The sequence below is a fragment of the Lygodium microphyllum genome, chromosome 26 (genome assembly GCF_053477565.2).
Source record: "Lygodium microphyllum isolate KBCC chromosome 26, Lygodium_microphyllum_v1.1.10, whole genome shotgun sequence".
Taxonomy (NCBI): Eukaryota; Viridiplantae; Streptophyta; class Polypodiopsida; order Schizaeales; family Lygodiaceae; genus Lygodium; species Lygodium microphyllum.
In genome coordinates, this window is record NC_141160.1 from 60344291 (window position 1) to 60362581 (window position 18291).

General features: G+C 42.0%; 1 protein-coding gene across 1 annotated transcript; it reads right to left on the minus strand.

Annotated features, from left to right (window-relative positions):
- Positions 1-6438: 6438 nt before the first annotated feature.
- LOC148013317 (uncharacterized) lies at positions 6439-7054 on the minus strand. Its single transcript, XM_087667869.1, has 3 exons — positions 6920-7054; positions 6682-6828; positions 6439-6597 (listed from the first exon to the last, which is right to left on the minus strand). The coding sequence occupies exons 1-3, from the start codon at positions 6980-6982 to the stop codon at positions 6439-6441; spliced, it is 369 nt and encodes a 122-aa protein (XP_087523995.1). The 5' UTR covers positions 6983-7054.
- Between the last annotated feature and the right edge of the window lie 11237 nt (positions 7055-18291).

Here is an 18291-nt window from a genome sequence, read left to right on the forward strand (position 1 = left end):
GTAGTGAAAACCATATTCACATGCATCACATTAATTGCATAAATTCCTAGGTATGGACTTAGTTGTGATATATGTAACGAGCAAGATAATTTTCGCTCTAAGGTGACATCATAATAGGTGAAATTGATTAGTTAATTGCATCATAAATTACCAAAAACGTCTTGCAAGAATTCTTACATAAAATGCATTGTTCATTGCACAAGTTTTTGCTTAAAATGCATTTCAGAGGACATTGAAAGAAACAAAGTGCATGTCCATATTGCAAGATGGATTCTAAGGTACACGTAGTAATCTGCTGAAAAAGATTAATGTGCAGCTAGACTCATACAATGATCACATAAATTTAGATCATTCAAGAAGGTTATAGATCGTGTAAATAATTACACAAAGGATAATGTTAAGATTGCATGCATAGAAAATACCTTCACATGTGTGGCATAAAATATCATATGGATTATAGCAAAATTGTAAGCATTGAAAAGAAGGCATGGCATTACCCTGCATGCATTAAAGTTGCTGGGAAAATTCAACATTGTTTGTAATCTACCAAATGGGACTAAGATCCAAGAGTCCCATGTTAAAGTCCTTGGTGATTTCAAGAGGGCTAGGTAAAAGCTTAAGCACCTGTGAGTATTATTAAGAGGGCTTAAGAAGATTATACTTAAGACGGAGTAGGAACTGTTCTAAACAGAACCATCTTGACCAACTGTGGTCAAGGGGATAGACACTCTTGATCAATTAAGATCAAAGAGGAAGGTACGTAGGTACTCCGATGGATCTAGGGGAGAACCAGCAAGTTGACCAACCGAGGACGTTGGGGTTGACCATGATCTACTTTACAAGGAGACCTAAGGTAAGGACAATTAGGATCAGTAGGGTACAAACCCTAACCCAAAGAAAAAGGGAAAACAAGCAACCTAGCTTGCCAAGCCCTTGGAATCTCGCCAAGTCACGAACGATCCAAGATCAAATGCTGGGAGCATTCAGGAAGAAGGAATCACACCTTAGTGGTTGGTTATACAAACGACCTCTGAATTGATCGTGATTGTACACTTAGGTACATTGTTTGAACTTCTTTGCTCAAGGAACTAATTCAAGGAAAAACACTTAATGCTTCAGGTTAAAAGCCTGGAGGGAGAGGCAGGTTTAGTTACCTCCGACTATCTGCCCTAACCAAGGGGGTTGTTAGCCACATTGGGTATATGGACCGAACCCATCGCGAGAGGTCTCTCCGTGGGTGCTGCTTGGAGCGGAAGGATGCTTGGGTGCCTGGCTGTAAATTTCTTGCCTCGTAATCCCGCACAAGAGGCCGAAGTGACTCGAGATGAAATCTCGAGGCCCATGTACTAGTCTACAGGTGGAACTTGGAGCAACAATCCTATTGATTGTTGGGATAGCCTTCAGGCATGATACTTGATGTATTCCGGGACTATGATAAATAAAAATCAGATATTTGAAAAAGGAACTTACTTGACATTGTTTTTTGTGTCAGTGCCTAAGTTACGTGAAGGAACCTGTGTTTAAATTGATTAATTAAGGAAATTTCTTTTGCATGTCAAACATAATGTGGTTGGTAATTAGATAACTAAGCAAACCGAGGAAAGTACGATGGACATGACTTGGATCCATCGTACGGAAGGGTGGTCTCGGTTAGCTGGGAACTTTTCTCAAAAGATGTGAAAACGATACTGTGAAGACCCTAGAGTCAGTAGAGTTAGAATCCTTATTTATGCTATTTTAGGGGAGTATAATGGGACTATGCCTTATGGGCAGAGAAGTTGAGCTTCATATCCCTCTTGTTTCCCATTCTCCATGAACCAAGTGCAGTATAAATCTACTTCGACTCTATTGTTTCTATGCAAAGTGGTTCATCTGGAGCTCAACGCTAGCTACTTCCTAGCTCCTTCCTAGAGACTTTGCTAATAGAAAGGAAACCCTGATTTCACGTATGTCCTAAGTGGGAACGGCCAGACACTTCCGCTCGGGGCAAACTCAAGAAGACCTAGATCGCAAACCCTATGACATTCCTTGTGAGTGCCAAGTTGCGCTTTTGTAGACTCTCTTTCGGATGGGCTGCTAAGACGTGCCCCACAGGTGGACGAGCGGGCATGTTACAATTTGTCTCTCATAATCAATGGCATGCATCTTTGCTTTCCATAACGACTGATGATTGCACATTCCCAATTGGATTTGCATGTTAATCCCTTAGCCACTCAAAAAGACCTTAGATAGCACATCACCTGGCAATGTAGTAACTCTTCTTGGCCAAAGCCTCAGAATATCATCAAAGGCTCTAGTGTATTCTTTAATAGAAGAATAGGACTCTTGCCTAATCTGCATCAGCTGCCCTAAAACTTGGGTCATAGGCACCTTCTTCTCATATTCATCTAAAAATCGATCACTTAGCTCCACAAAGGATTTAATAGACCCCCTTGGGAGACTCCAGTACCATTTTCTAAATTCTCCCTTTAGGGTACTTGAGAATACAAGCATCCAATGAATATTTTCATACCCACTTGCAAGGCAAGTTAGGCCATATTCTTTTAAGTGCAACATTGGGTCCTCATTTACCAACCCATGAAATACTGGGAGACCCCTATAAGGAGGAGGGCATTTAGTCCTCTCCTTTGGGATTAGCACTGGGCCATTAAATCTTCATATTCATGACCTAACTCTAGTGTCTTGGGGTCTCCAATTTCTTCCATTTCCACCTTTACTAGTGTATGGAGGTTAATATTATCCTTGCCATCCCTTTCTACCAACTCACAGAGTTGTCTATATGAAGCGTATTCCCATTTTTGCCCTATCTTTACTTATTTTTATGCATTTATTTGACAATAATCACTATTATTTTCTAATTGTTTCATACACCAATCATTTTAGCATACTGAAATTCAATTTTATATTCAAAAATTTTCCATAGGAGCACATTTCACCCACCCGAAACGACCAAACCATCATTTTACAGTTTAAAAATGGCATTTCGGGTTTACAACATTTAAATAGCACGTGTAAATCATTATGAAATTATAATTATATGATAGATAGCAATTAAACATGATACAACCAGCACTCAAAAAAATTTTCATCACTCCATCATAAAATGTCAAAAAAACTTCATTTCCTTCATAAAAAATGGTCATACAGTGTTTCTACAAGAGCCAAGATGCATTGAATGCCTGCATGACCAGCTGATGGAGCCTCCATTGCTCTCAATTACATGCTACACATCAAGCTTCAACATCTCCATTAATCTCCATCATTATCTGCTTCAATCTCCTTTTTGATTCTTCCTTCAAGATAATGCGAATGTACAGCCCATAGAGGGGAGAGAAATGGAGGAGAGAGAAAGACTAAAAAATGAAAATTTTAAATCCTCCATTAAAATAGGCAAGCTTACAACCATCTTGTTCCTCTCTATGCCCTGATCAAGAATCTCCCTCTCTCTTTTCAAACGGGTTTGAATCGGAGATGCATCGAGCAAAAATGAGGAGGCGCATTGAGGCTTCCCTCTGTTCGATAGTTTTTGCATTAGTTTCAAGGCTTTTATTAAGCCTAAGGTTTAAAACATTAAAATAACCAGTTCATCTTTTTGTATTCACACTGTCCGACAAGTGGATATTTCGGTTTTGAGGGGACAAACGAACTTCGATTTGCAATCCGAGTGGATAGATGACTTTGTTGCATCGAACTCCATCAACCTGGCCTCTCCCATGCACTTTATGGCTTCCCAATCTGGTAGCTACTTTATAACACTGAACCTTGTGGGGTTTAAATGGGGGGTCAAACCACCTCTGATTGACAAACCGATACTTGTCTTGGGTGCTTGACATCAAAATGCATCTAGGAAAACTCTAGCTCAGCCATCCATCACAGTTTGATTTTTAAGAAAATTGACTTGTTGACTCATCCTCGCCATGTTTCTGCTTTAAAACGAGCTCAAACCGCTTCTAGATCAGCTTAAAGTCGCAGCCTCTAAAATGCAGCTCTTATTGGTGACCACCGAATAAAGGGACTCAGTCCAACAAACCCCACGAACAAATCTGCACATCAACACAACCACAAAGAGCATCAAGCTGATACAAAAAATACTCAACAAAACACATCACAGCTTTCACCCTACCCCTTGACAAAACCAAGGCATGAAATCCGCGAGGACTAGGCCTAGGATAATTTGACAGAAAGCCCAAAGCTAGTCACTAAGTGATTGCTCCAACATGGCCAAGCTAAAGAGAACTATCAAAGAGGTCATCCTAAGTGGTGGTCTAAACTACCTACCTAACTCAGGACAACTCAACCAGGAGATCCTCCTAGGCGAGGAATCCTATAGCCCGATCAATAAATATTATCTTTTAGCACATTTTCCTTTTAAGCCTTTATTTTCCATACTCGGGCGTGTAAAAAGCAGAGAGCTGAGCACAGTGACCCAAGGAGAACAAGGCATTGGCCTCAGGTCCTGTCTCGGTACCTAAGAACCTACCAAGCCCTCGCAAGGCGACACTTAACCCTTTTCTATGGCTCACTTTTTTTTTCTCTCCAACCGTCTCATATTCTTATTCTTATTTTTATAGCTAGCTGCCACCCCTAGGAAGACAAGGCATCGGCCTCGGGTCTTGACTTATCCCCAGGAACCTACTAGGCCTTCGCAAGGCAATTAACAACTTCTCAAGGATTTCACTTTCTTTCCTTCTCTATTTTTATAGGGTTTAGAACCCCTTTTTACACACCTCCGTATATTCATATATTTTCAGCTATTCAGGAATTTGCTTCTTTGCATCAGCATTTTGTCAAGTAGGCTTTTCTAATTGCCTCACAACTAACAGAAACTCCTAGAATGGCCGCCTAGCAGGTCAACAGAGTGAGGTCACTAGGATTTCCTTCTAAAATAGGTTTTTTAATGCCTGACAATGCCTTTACAGGAGGCAACGACTACTCAAACCTCCCATAGACATACGAATGTATACGTGGGATTTCATGGCTTGATTGCGAGTCCCCAATAAGAAAATGAAATCCCTCACAATTATACAGACATATATAGTATAAAAAAAAGGTACTCATAAAGGAAAGATATCACCTGGAGTGGGCCACGGGAAGCGTCGACGTAGCAAAGGCTCCTCCCCAAGTTCCATGTAATCTATCTAGAACAACACTAAAACAAAAAATGTTAACTGCACCCGCACTAAACAAACAAATGGTCCTCTTGGCCTAAAATGGATAGGTCATTCTAATCCATGCAATACATGGTCTTCTTGGCATATACAATACATCCTATCAAACTAACCAGGATACCAAGGATAGCATACAATATGAGGACTAGCCTCATGCTACTCATGTGAGTCAGCTTGATCTGTGCCCTTTATAGATCCACTAGCCCAAGCCTTTCTATTGATATAACCTCTATATGGCCTATCCTTCCTTGGGTACTATTGGCTAGGTGAATAACATCATTGGGCTTGCATGTTCCACATTTATTGTCATCGAAATGAACTGGTCGTTCAATCGGCTTAGAGGCTCCTTCGGCAGAAAGAACCTTAGCTTGGTACTCATTCAAACCTTCCCTGTTTGGATGTCTGTGTTGCAACCCAAACTAGGTAGGGTTTCAATCCGACACCCATGACATGACTGTATCCTAGAGTAGTGCATATTGTGAGATGTATCATTATGGCCTTTTATTACACCTACGTGGGAATTGATCACAATATATCCGCATGGTGTTATTGACCTTGTATCTAACGCACCAGCCACATTTTGAGAGATCTTGGGTTTCCAACCCCATCTCACATCCACTACAAGGGATCGGGCTCATACCCGCGCTCCTAGCCGCACAAAATGACTTGGGAAAAAAAGTGCCGGGCCCGTGTAATAGCGCGTGTATCATCGCGGCCAGAGACATGCGTGTAAAAGCGCGTGTACAGTGAAGCCAGTCGCGCGAATACACGACCCCATACACGCGTTCTGCGCAGTTTTGCTGCAAATTTACACGCGAATCTAACCAGATTATCCGCGCAAATATACGCGATTGTGACAGATGACACGCGCTTATACACGCGATCGCAGAGGGAAAAAAAAAATCCAGAGAGTGCTTTTGGGTGCCTGGATGCTGTTCCAGCATCCAGCCACCCAAAGGCACTCTCTGGATTTTTTTTTTGGTGCATTGCACCATAAAAAAAGAGCGATTTAGATTTCAAGACTCACTCTCTATGAATACACGATTCAATATTACTATCTAAAACTTAATACACGACTCAAGACTCACGATTCAATACATTGTCAATACATGATACATTTGTGTACAAGGGAGTCCATATGTCAAAATAGCCCATGGCTTTAATTAGGAACAAATATATACAAAGTCAAATAGGGAGCTAGGTGCAAAAAAGCCCATGGCTTCAGTTACAAAATTTTTTTGTACAACCACATCCTACAGTATTCTGAAAGCTAATCAGAGGATGATGAGGACCCTGTGCTCTCTCCATGATCAGAGGAGCTCGCATCGGTATGTTCCGATGAGTGGTGCTCGCCTCCACCAGGAGCAGTGGCACGAACATCAGCAGTGGCGGCTGGATCATCAGGGGCAGGAGCATCAGCAGCTTGTGCCTGTTCAAGAAATATACCGTATGTAAGTATACATATATATGCAATTAAATAAACCGAAATCATTCATTTAGAGTTTTCAAGTACCTGTCGACCGTATGGTCTCATGGCCGCGTCAAACTGCGCATCCGTAATACGTCCCTCGTTTCTGAAGATGGCCCACGTGTCACGTCTGCTATTGCGGCGAGCATACCCAGTCTCGTGGGCTGTGGGCCCTCTCCCCATAACCCGTCGCTGTAACATAATCAAGATAGTTTGTAAGATCAAAACAATCATAGAATCAATGAATTTGGCAAACAATCAAATAAAGAGGCAAGTTACTTACGAACTCTGCCTCCCACGACTCGACGCCGCCAGATCCGAAATGCGACGATCCAATGGTCTCCATCTGGATCCGTCGTGCCTCCACATGCTGCCTGCTCTTCACGCCTCCCTCTGCGCGCTTCTTTGCCTCCTTCCACTCGCGTTTGTGGGCAGTGGCAGGTTTCTCACAAGGATAGCCACCCGCAGCTACATTCACCCCATCATCGTACGCGAGTTTCTTAAGGTGAGATCTTTTATTACTTAAGATCTCCCTTATTCGCGTCCTTCCCCATACATCCGAGAATGTCGCTCGTGGGGGATTGGGGTACCGACTATGTACACTATCTAGGACCTCCCTAACTAACCGGCTATCCTGATCTTTAAATTTTACAAAACAGTTTCTATACATGTTTGAAACTACCCCCCGCATATACTCCATCACCTCTTTCCCTCTCGCATCCATGACTACCCCGCCCCTATCCGTAACATCGTAGAAAATCTCTCCCTCCACCTCTCTCGCCTCCTCCGACTCCTCACTGTCTCCTCGTACATGCCTCCCTCCATGCCCTCTCTCACCGCGTGCCCTACTACCCCCCCCACCAAAGCACCCGCCGCATAATCCTCCACTCCCGCTCTCCCTACTGCGGCGTCGGCTCTCATCTGTACTGCGGGAGTAGCCATGACTAGGGGTGGCTGCACGTGACTGTGTACGTGACTGTGGCTGTGAGGGAGCACGTGATGGTGGCCGTGAGCCCTCACGTGACGGTACAGAGGAGGGTGTGCGTGAGTGTGTCCGTGCAGGGGTGTGCCTCCTCGGTGAGCGTGTATGCGCAGGGGTACGTCTCGCCGGACTCGCAGGCGTAGACGGCAGTGGAGAGGCTTGTGTACTTGGGGGCGCGGTGTGACCTGGGAGTCTAGGAGGAGGATGGGCATACATATACTCTGTCAGCTCCACTGGATTAGGATGGCGCCCAAAATGGTTTATCATCTCCATCATCCAAGTGGCGTATGCCCACGGATCGGAGGAAGAGCCTGGATCCATGAAGAATCTGCAAAGCGTCGAAATTCCGCCTCAATGAACCAAGCAAAACATGCATATAAAAAATAAACATATCTCCTACAATATATCTCCTCAATATATCTCCTACAATATATAACCTACAACATATATCTACCATTCTAGAAAATAAACATATCTCTTACAATACCAAACATCGAATTAGTAGAAGATCATAAGCCAAAAGAAGAAGTTCATTTCGAATTAGTGACGAAATTCATGAAAAACAAAAACTCTTTCCTCTATCTTGACGGACATTGTCCATCAAGGGAGAAATGACTAAACACATACACAAGGGTTCCTTCTTCTCTCTTTCCTCTATCTTGACGGATGTCGTTTGTCAAGAAATAAATAGTTAAGCACATATACAATGTGTGTGAATTCTATCCTCTGTCGCTTTCAAGTACACATAGCACGGGTGGAAAGAAAGAAAGCGACAGATTTGCCAAAACAAACAAACGACAACCAACCTCTTTGAAAAGTCTTTGAAAAGTGAGTTCGTTGATTCTTGCTTCTCTCTCCCTTTCTGTGTTGTCTGCACCCTTTGCTTCTTTTGGGTAGTCCAAGAGGGAGAAAGAGGGCTTTTGAAAGAAAGAAAGCGACGCAGAAAGAAGAAGAAGAAGTGTTTTGAAAGAGGGCTTTTGAAAGAAAGAAAGCGGCGCGCGCGGTAGGTAAACGCGAAAAGCACGCGTGTAAAAGCGCGTGTAAAAGCGCAGCAGAATACATTTTAGACACGCCTGTACACGCGACACAGAGCCTGTTTATACTTTTTTTAAAAACTGATTGTTCTTGTGTATCCATTGTTTTGTGCATAGGATGTGTATGATTTCACTAAAAACTGATCCTACTTCTGTATTGGTTATTTTGGACATAGCATGTCATCATCCTCTTCAAGCAGTTCTGGTGAGGATGAGACAATGCGTCATCGTGATCGCGACGTGTGGCTGGCACAAAGGATCAAGTGTACGTGTAATCGATGTCAAGGGTGCATTGTACGAGCGCGTCGAATTACATTGAATCACATCTCGATGTATGGAGAATGGATTCAAACAGGTTTAGAGGTGAGAAGATGTGAATTGAAAGTATTAAAATAACTCATGGTGTGCAAATTAATGGAGCGCGTTGTAATATATATACTGTGATTGAAGCAGGATGCAGTACCACGCCCTAACATGGTGCCATACGCACGGCGAGAGCATGCAAAGCGTCGACGAGATGATGCTGGAGCTTCGGGATCTGTTGTCGGAGATGAGTGGGAAAGGGATGACAATAGCCCTGCACCCCACGAAGTTGTGGAAGAGGAAGTGTTTGATGACATGGTGCGGAATCTTTTTAGGGATGATCGCAAAGGTGTGGACGACAATGATATGGAACAAGAGCATCTCTACAACGCTTCATCGACACCGGTTTTTGAAGGGTGCACATTCTCTATTTTACGTGCTTCACTTGAACTGCTCAATATACAAACAGTTTATGGATGGAGCAATGCAAGTCTTGACGCATTATTGAAGTAAGCATAACTATTGACTTTATTATTCTAACTTTTTTTTTATTTTAACAGGTTTGAGGACATCGGGTAAACATGCATGTCCTATATGTGGCCCTTCATTGGTACATGAGTATGCTGATGGTTTGTGTAAGACCATATTCGATAATCATCATCGATTTCTCCCATCAGATCACCCTAAATATGCTCCTAGTAAGAGGAACATTCATCCACAGACACTTCGTGCAAAAGATTGGAAGCGTATTTGGGAGTCTTCAAATGTTCTTCCTCCAGATGGCATGAACAGGTACATCTCCATTGTTTTCAATCTTGTTTTGTGTAGTCTCTAAAGTTGGAATAAAGATGACAGTCTGCAATCCCTTGTGTAGGTACTCCATTTTTTTCCGGCTACCATATTGGACCCATCTCAAGATCAACCATCTTCTTGATCCCATGCACATCTTCAAGAATGTGGGATCTAGTATTTGGGAACATGTTATTGGTAAAAGAGACAATGTTAGCGTACGGGAGGACTTGCAGGTCGCAGGACGTATGCGTCAAGCATGGCCACGAGAGGAGGGTGGACACGTTCGTCTTCCGCCTGCTCCCTGGATTATATCAAAGAAGGAGGAGAAGCAGGTAAAGCAAGCCATCACCACTTTGCGTACTCCCACTGGATGCATGAGATTGTTGAAGGGAGCGTTTACAACCACTAAGAAAAGAGGGGTTGAGCAACTACATGGGTTGAAGTCCCACGATTGGCACAAGATGCTCCAAGTAAGTGTTTTCCAATTATTGTAGGTTGAAATTAAATTTTGTAATGCCCTAACCCAAATATACATGTGCTCTTATGTGCGTAGTTCATACTACCTACTAGCATCGACCATTGTGCAGACAGGAGTTTGAAAAGATGTATTTATAAGATGGGCGAGCTTGTGAGGTATGTAAATCCCATGTAAGATCACCCTTCATTATACCTTGCAAAATGAATGTGCATGAGGTATAACGTACTGTGCATTTATTTTTCAGATATGTTAGTTCCAAAGCAATTGATCCAGCCACATTGGATGATGCGCGTGTTATGGCAGTGGAGGTGGTTTGTATGGTAGAGGAGACTTTTCCGCGAACCATTCTCACAAGTCAACTACATCTCATTGTGCATTTAGTGGATGAAATTGCTTTATGTGGCACTGTGCATGCCCGTTGGATGTTCTTCCTAGAGCGCTTCATGAAGACCTTAAAAGACTTTGTGAGGCAAAGTGCAAGGCCCGAAGGAAGCATGGCTGAGGGTTGGTTGATACAAGAGTCTCTTGTATATATATCAGAATTTCTTGATCAGGTGGATAGCTCTTTGCCGCGACTATGGAGCAATGAAGAGGACTTGAGGATGACGTCTATTGTGCCTCAAGGAAAAGGACAGAGCAAAGTAATTGAGAGAACATTGATTGATGATCTTAATTTCACTTGCATCCTTAATAGTGATGTGATGAGCAGATGGGTTACAAGATACGAGGATGCAAAGACAAAAAGGCAAGCAGACAGAGCTCTCTTTCGGAGGCAACATGGCTCTCGTAAGGCGTACCCTAAGCATCTAGCAACACTTCCGAATGATATTCATGTTGATTGGTTGCATGAGGAAATGGAGAGAGCAGAGAGAGATGAGGGGCTGCATATCACGGCGGAAGAATGGGAGTATGCATGAGGATGCATGTTAAAGGTACATAGAACAAATGTAAATTTGCATTCTTTGTAAGTGATTGGCTTTTCATATTTATTCACATTAATTGCTTACATAGATATTGCTTATATTTTGGTCCAGTGCACTATGTTCAATGCTATATGGTGTGAAGGCAAGCATTTTCGAACACAAAGAATAGATGAAAAGAGGAATACACAAGATTGCGGTGTCATTAGTAGCTTTGAGGGAGCCAATGGAAAAATTGATGATTATTGTGGCACAATCCAAGACATATACAGACTTGACTTTCGCCGCTTCTTTGTGTATGTTTTGGATGTCAAATGGCAAATGAACGTGGTGGAAAAAGGGCCTAACGCAACGATAAAACGCCATGCAAGTGGCTATGTAACTATTGACTCTACAAAGTTTTGGCAAACAAAGAAAGATAGGCTCGTATTGCCACAACAATGTGAGCAGGTATGCATTTTTTTACAAATGTGTTTCATGTACATATATATCTAAGCTCGCGCACCCCTTGACTTTTGATATGCTAATTAATTAATGAATTATGTGTATTTGAGCAGGTTATCTATCTGCCAATGGTGCATGACAGTAAATGGTGGTATGTCATCCCTATTGCACCACGTTCCAAAGTAATGTATAATACATTCACTGATATGGAGCATATGGAGGATGTGGCAAGCCGCAAAGAAGATGATGTCGAACATGCCAATGTAGATGATCATGATAATGAGGATGAGCGTGCCATTTCTCATGATCATGAGGATGACCCTTCCATTGAGGATGATGGTGATGATGATGAGAATGATCAAGGCATCGGTACCATTATCAATGGGCAAAATAGCGATAGTAGAATAAATTTAATCGTAGCCTTACAAATTGATAAAATGGATATTGATGTTGATCGTTTGGCAAGGATGGATCTTATTGAAGATGAGATCGAACCCTAACCAATCCATCACTGTATTGTTCCAAATTCATGACATTTCTATTGTATACTTTGTCTTTCAATAACCATATGAAGATATATTTTTCAATATATTACGTTGTTGTAAGTGCATGTAGTGGGATTTTGTAATGGTTTGTAAACACTGCAATGGACAATGACATTTTTAAAACTTAATGGTTTTCTGTTTTGAAAAGAAATGGATTTCTGTAGTTAGGCTCTGTGTCGCGTGTAACAGAGCGTGTATTATGACAGATTTAACGCGCAAATACACGCTCCCACACATGCAATTATACACGCGCTGTTACATGCATGTATACACGCGCCCGTTATTGCTGTAAGTATAAACGACCATACACGCGCCCGTAACTTTTCGCGTGTAATGGACGCGTGTATGGCGGCATTGTGTTGTAGTGATCCCTTCTTTCATTCTTAGGCTGCCTGGATTGTCCACATTGGTCCAATGGGGTCACTATGGATTTATCACTATTACCAGATGGGCTCATAGCTTTATGGCTTCTATTAAGTACAGGAGGCCCTTTGGCATGCTGCATCTTCTCTACGCAAGATGTCTTTACTTGCCTTTGACCACTCTGCAATTGCTTATTTAAAAGAACCATGCTCTTACTGATAGGAACAACATCTACTCGAAAGCATGACTCATTTAAAGATGGCAAAGGTCTCTTTAGAGCCTTTCCATTGGCAAAACTAGAACCTTCCATAGGATACTTATCCACACTCATAGGCCCAATGGTTCTATCAATGTTATTGTCACAATTACCTCTCATGGAAGCATTGCAAGTCTTGATGGAATCTTTTTATCCCCATGGGATATATTATCCCTACTATTGCCATTTTCTACTTGGAGATTTTGGCTACCAAGGTTCCCCTCATAGGCTGCCTTGGTATCAACAAGTGAGCTATCTCCGTGTAGAAATGGTTGGAAGCTAGGATGCACTTGTACTAAGTGGGGAAAACTCCAAAAGTTTTCCCAACATCTCTGAATATGTCTCTCATGGCATGCATATTTGCTTCCTGTAACGACTTAGAATTCCGCATTCCCACTTGGATTTGCATGTTAATCCCTAAGCCACTCAGAAAGAGCTTAGATAGCACATCACCTGGCAATGTAGTAGCTCTTCTTGGTCAAAGCCTCAGAATATCATCAAAGGCTCTAGTGTATTCTTTAACAGAAGGATAGGACTCTTGCCTAATCTGCATCAGCTGCCCTAAAACTTAAGTCATAGGCCCCTTCTTCTCATATTCATCTAAAAATCGATCACTTAGCTCCTCAAAGGATTTAATAGATCCCCTTGGGAGGCTCTAGTACCATTTTCTAGCTTCTCCCTTTAGGGTACTTGAGAATATGAGCATCTGATGAATATCATCATACCCACTTGCAAGGCAAGTTAGGTTATATTCTTTTAAGTGCAACGTTGGGTCCTCATTTACCAACCCATGAAATACTGGGAGATCCCTATAAGGAGGAGGGCATTTAGTCCTCTCCTTTGGGATTAGCACTGGGCCATTAAAATCTTCATATTCATGACCTAGCTCTAGTGTATTGGGGTCTCCAACCTCTTACATTTTCACCTTTACTAGTGTAGGGAGGTTAATATTATCCTTGCCATCTCTTTCTGCCAACTCACAAAGTAGTCTATATGAAGCGTATTTCTATTTTTCCCCTATTTTTCCTTATTTTTATGCATTTATTTGACAATAATCACTATTACTTTTTTATTTTATCATAGACCAATCATTTTAGCATAATGAAATTCAATTTTATTTTCTATTTTTCCATATAGGAACACATTTTACCCACCCGAAATGACAAAACCATCATTTTACCCTTTAAAAACTGCATTTCGGGTTTGCGGGATTTAAATAGCGCATGTAAATCATTATGAAATCAGAATTTTCTGATATACAGCAATTAAACATGATGCAACCAGCACTTAAACAATTTTTCATCACATGAGAACATAATTTCCATCATAAAATGTAAAAAAAGCTTCATTTCCTTCATAAAAAATAGTTATACCATGTTTCTATAAAACCCGAGATGCATTGAATGATTGCATGACTAGCGGGCGGATCCTCCATTGCTCTCAATTCCATGCTGGACATCAAGCTTCAGCATATCCATTAATCTCCATCATCATTTGCTTCAATCTCCTTTCTGGTTCTTCCTTCAAGATAATGTGAATGAGTAGCTCATAGAGGGGAGAGAGGGAGAGGAGAGAGAAAGAATAAAAAATGAAAAATTTAAATCCTCCATTAAAACAAGCAAGCTTACAACCATCTTGTTTCTCTCTCTGCCCTGATCAAAAATCTTCCTCTCTCTCTCCAAACAGGTTTGAATCGGAGAGGCATTGAGCAAAAATGAGGAGACGCATTGACGCTTCCCTCTATTCGACAGTTTTTGCATTAGTTTCAAGGCTTTTATTAAGCTTAATGTTTAAAACATTAAAATAACTGGTTCATTTTTTTGTATTCACACTGTCCCACAAGTGGATATTTCGGTTTTGAGGGGGCAAATGTACTCTGATATCCAATCCGACTAGACACGCAACTTTGTGGCATCGAACTCCATCAATCTGGCCTCTTCCACGCACTTTATGGCTTCACTATTCGGTAGCTGCTTTATAATGCCGAACCTTCCGGGGATTAAATCTGGGGTCAAACGACCTCCAATTGACAAACTGAGACTTGCGTTGGGTGCCTGACGTCAAAATGCATCTAGAAAAACTCCAGCTCAACCATCCACCACCGTTTGATTTTCTCGTGAAAATTGTCTTGTTGACTCGTCGCGGCCATGCTTCCGCTTCAAAACAAGCTCAAACCGCTTCTAGATCGGCTTGAAGTCAGCTCGTAAAATGCAGCTCTCATTGGTGACCACCAGGGGATAGAGCGACGTAGCCTATCAAACCCCATGAACAGATCTACACATCAACACAAACATAAAGAGCATCAAGTTGATACAAAAAATACTCAACAAAACACATCACAGCTTTCACCCTACCCCTTAACAAAACCAAGGCATGAAATCCACGAGGACTAGGCCTAGCACAATCTGACAGAAAGCCCAAAGCTAGTCACTAACCAACTGCTCCAACATGGCCAAACTAAAAAGAACTATCAAAAAGGTCATCCTAAGTGGTGGTCTAAACTACCTACCTAACTCAGGATTACTCAACTAGGAGCTCCTCCTAGGCGAGGAATCCTATAGCCCGATCAAGAAATATTATCTTTTAGCACATTTTCCTTTTAAGCCTTTATTTTCCATACTCGAGCGTGTAAAAAGGAGGGAGATGAGCGTAGTGACCCAAGGAGAACAAGGCATTGGCCTCAGGTCCTATCTTGGTACCCAATAACCTACTAAGCCCTTGCAAGGTGACACTTAATCCTTTTCTAACACTCACTTTTATTTTTTCTCCAACCGTCTTGTATTCTTGTTCTTTTTTTTATAGCTAGCTGCCACCCCTAGGAAGACAAGGCATTAGCCCCGAGTCTGACTTATCCCCAGGAACCTACTAGGCCTTCGCAAGGCAATGAACAACTGCTCAAGGATTCTGCTTTCATTCCTTTTCTATTTTTATAGGGTTTAGAACCCCTTTTTACATACCTCCGTATATTCATTTATTTTAAGCTATTCAAGATTTTTCTTCTTTGCATCATCATTTTGTCAGGCAGGCTTTTCTCACTGCTCACAACTAATAGAAACTCCTAGAACGGCCACCTAGCAAGTCAACAGAGTAACTGTAACGTGTCCACTAGAATCATCCAGGACACGTCTTAGCAGTCCATCGGAAAGGATGTCTAGAAAACTCCGCCCGGCACTCCCATGGAATGTTACGGGTTTTGCAATCTAGGTCTTCCCGTGTCTGCCACGTAGCGGAAGTATCCTGGCCGTTCCCACTTAGGATCGACTGGAATTTGGGTTTTCCTGTTTGGTCATTAGCTAACAGCAACTAGCGTCAGACCCAAGCGAATTACTTTACGCAGAAACGCCAGGTCCGAAGCGGATTCACGCTGCACTTGGTTCAAGGAGAATGGGAAACGAGAGGGATGCAAAACTCAACCTCTCTACCAATAGGCATAGTCCCATTCCGTAAATCGGGTAAGACGTAACTCTAGGTCACCGCTCTCATTATTCATTTTGATAATGATGATCATCCCGCTGTTCTTCGAGATTTTTGAGAAAAGTTCCCGGCTAACCGGGACCACCCATCCGTAGGACGGACCCATGGTCCATCCTCCGCACTTTCCTCGGTTTGTTTTAGTTATGTAATTATCTAACACATTAATTTGACATATAACAATTAGCTTCTTTAATTAACCCTGTTAAGCACTGGTTCCTTCACGTAATCTTATCACGTGACATAGAAAAACAATATCAAACAACTTCTTTATTATCATTTCATCATTTTATCTTTGAAATACAAGGAGTTCCGCCCGTAGGCTTGTCCATAATCTGCCCGAAGGCTATCCAGTAATCCGCCAGGGATCACTATTCCAAGCTTCTGCCCGTAGACTAGTATGCGGGCCTCGAGATCCAATCCCGATTCACATTGGCCTCTTGTGCAGGACCCGGAAGGCGAGGGATTTACAACCAGAGCCCCCCCTGGCACCCAAGCGTCCTCCTGCTCCAAGTAGAGCTCAAAGGAAAGACCTCTCGCGGCGGGTTCGGTCCACGTTCCCGGCGCGGTCAACAACCCCCTTGGTTAGGGTCAGGCAGGCAGTCAGGGGTAACTGAAGCTGCCTCTCCCTTCAGGCCTTCAACTTGAAGCATTAGATATCATTTCATCCTTTAGTTCTTTGAGCAAACAATGCAAACAGTGCTTTCTAAGCTGTTACAAGCACAATCAATTCCAGTGGTCGTTTATTTGGCCAACTGTCAAGGAGTGAATCCTTCTTTCCGAATGCATCCAGCGTTCGATCCGGGATTAATTGCGACTTGGCAAGATCCCCAAGGGTTTATTTGTTCACCCTTTTGTCCTTGGCTTAGGGCCATACCCTGTTAACCCAACTTAACCAATACCTTAGGTTTTATTAACAGTAAATCCTGGCGACCATGTCGCTTTAATTTATTGATTGATCATTTGCTTTCAAGCAAATACCTAACTTCCCTTTACTTGGCAATCTTTCCCCAAGACAAATGATGTAACAGGATGACTACTCATTCTCTTGCAAGTTAAACTTGCGCAAGAACTTACCAACCTTATTTCAAGAAATGGCAAAACTCTCTTGTGAACAAACAACAAGTCTATGCAACGTTGCAACTTATTGCACAAGTGTCGCATCTATTCCATGGGATCATTTCACCCATTGAACGGCGTTTTCTGGTATCGGAATTATCTTCAGACGAGAAGCAGGATTTAGGGTGTCTTTTTACCCAACCCATTCCTAATTACACTAGATCGACAACGTTTGGTCCTAGGGGTTCCAACTCAATTCGAGTTTCATCATTTGAACGAGTGATCCTTAGGGTAGAAACCCTAGATCGTTTCTTGCAAGCTCGTCCAATTGACTCAACATTTCGTGAATGTGGGTATGATCTTTGGGTTTGAGGGTTTTGACTTGGCAACAAGTGAAAAACTAGGTCGAATCCTTAACTCGCTAAACCCTAGTTAGCACTTGGGATATTTATCATATCGACTGAATCATGCCTATATGAATCCCTTGTGGGTTAGGTGATTTAGACAATTCAATATACTTGTCTTGCGACAAGGATGAACCTTTCCTAGAGATAATAAAGGAGAAAAATAGTTGCAACTACCACAATACATGTAAACATGCGATTCATTGCTTCTACGCATCACATAGTTCACAATAACTCTATCTTTCCTTGGTAAAGTAAGAATACATGATAATCTGGATACTAACTTTCCTAGGACCTACTGGGACTTACATCAAATAATCATGCCTACTACCTTGTTATCTACACTTTAGAATCTCATGCTTTGTTAAACCATGCAACCTTTCCTAAATACGGCTCCTGATGAATGAAATTTTTGCATGACGACTATGCAACACGCAACTTTCTCCTAGCTACAATGAAGTTAATGAAGTTCATACAAAACTAAAGCTAGTGTTAACTTTTTCCATTTTACATGCCACTTGCAAGTCCATAAGATTAATTTCGTGCTCTTCTATTTCTTTTCGGATAACATCTTATGGGTGTTAACTTTTCCTCATGACTCCTT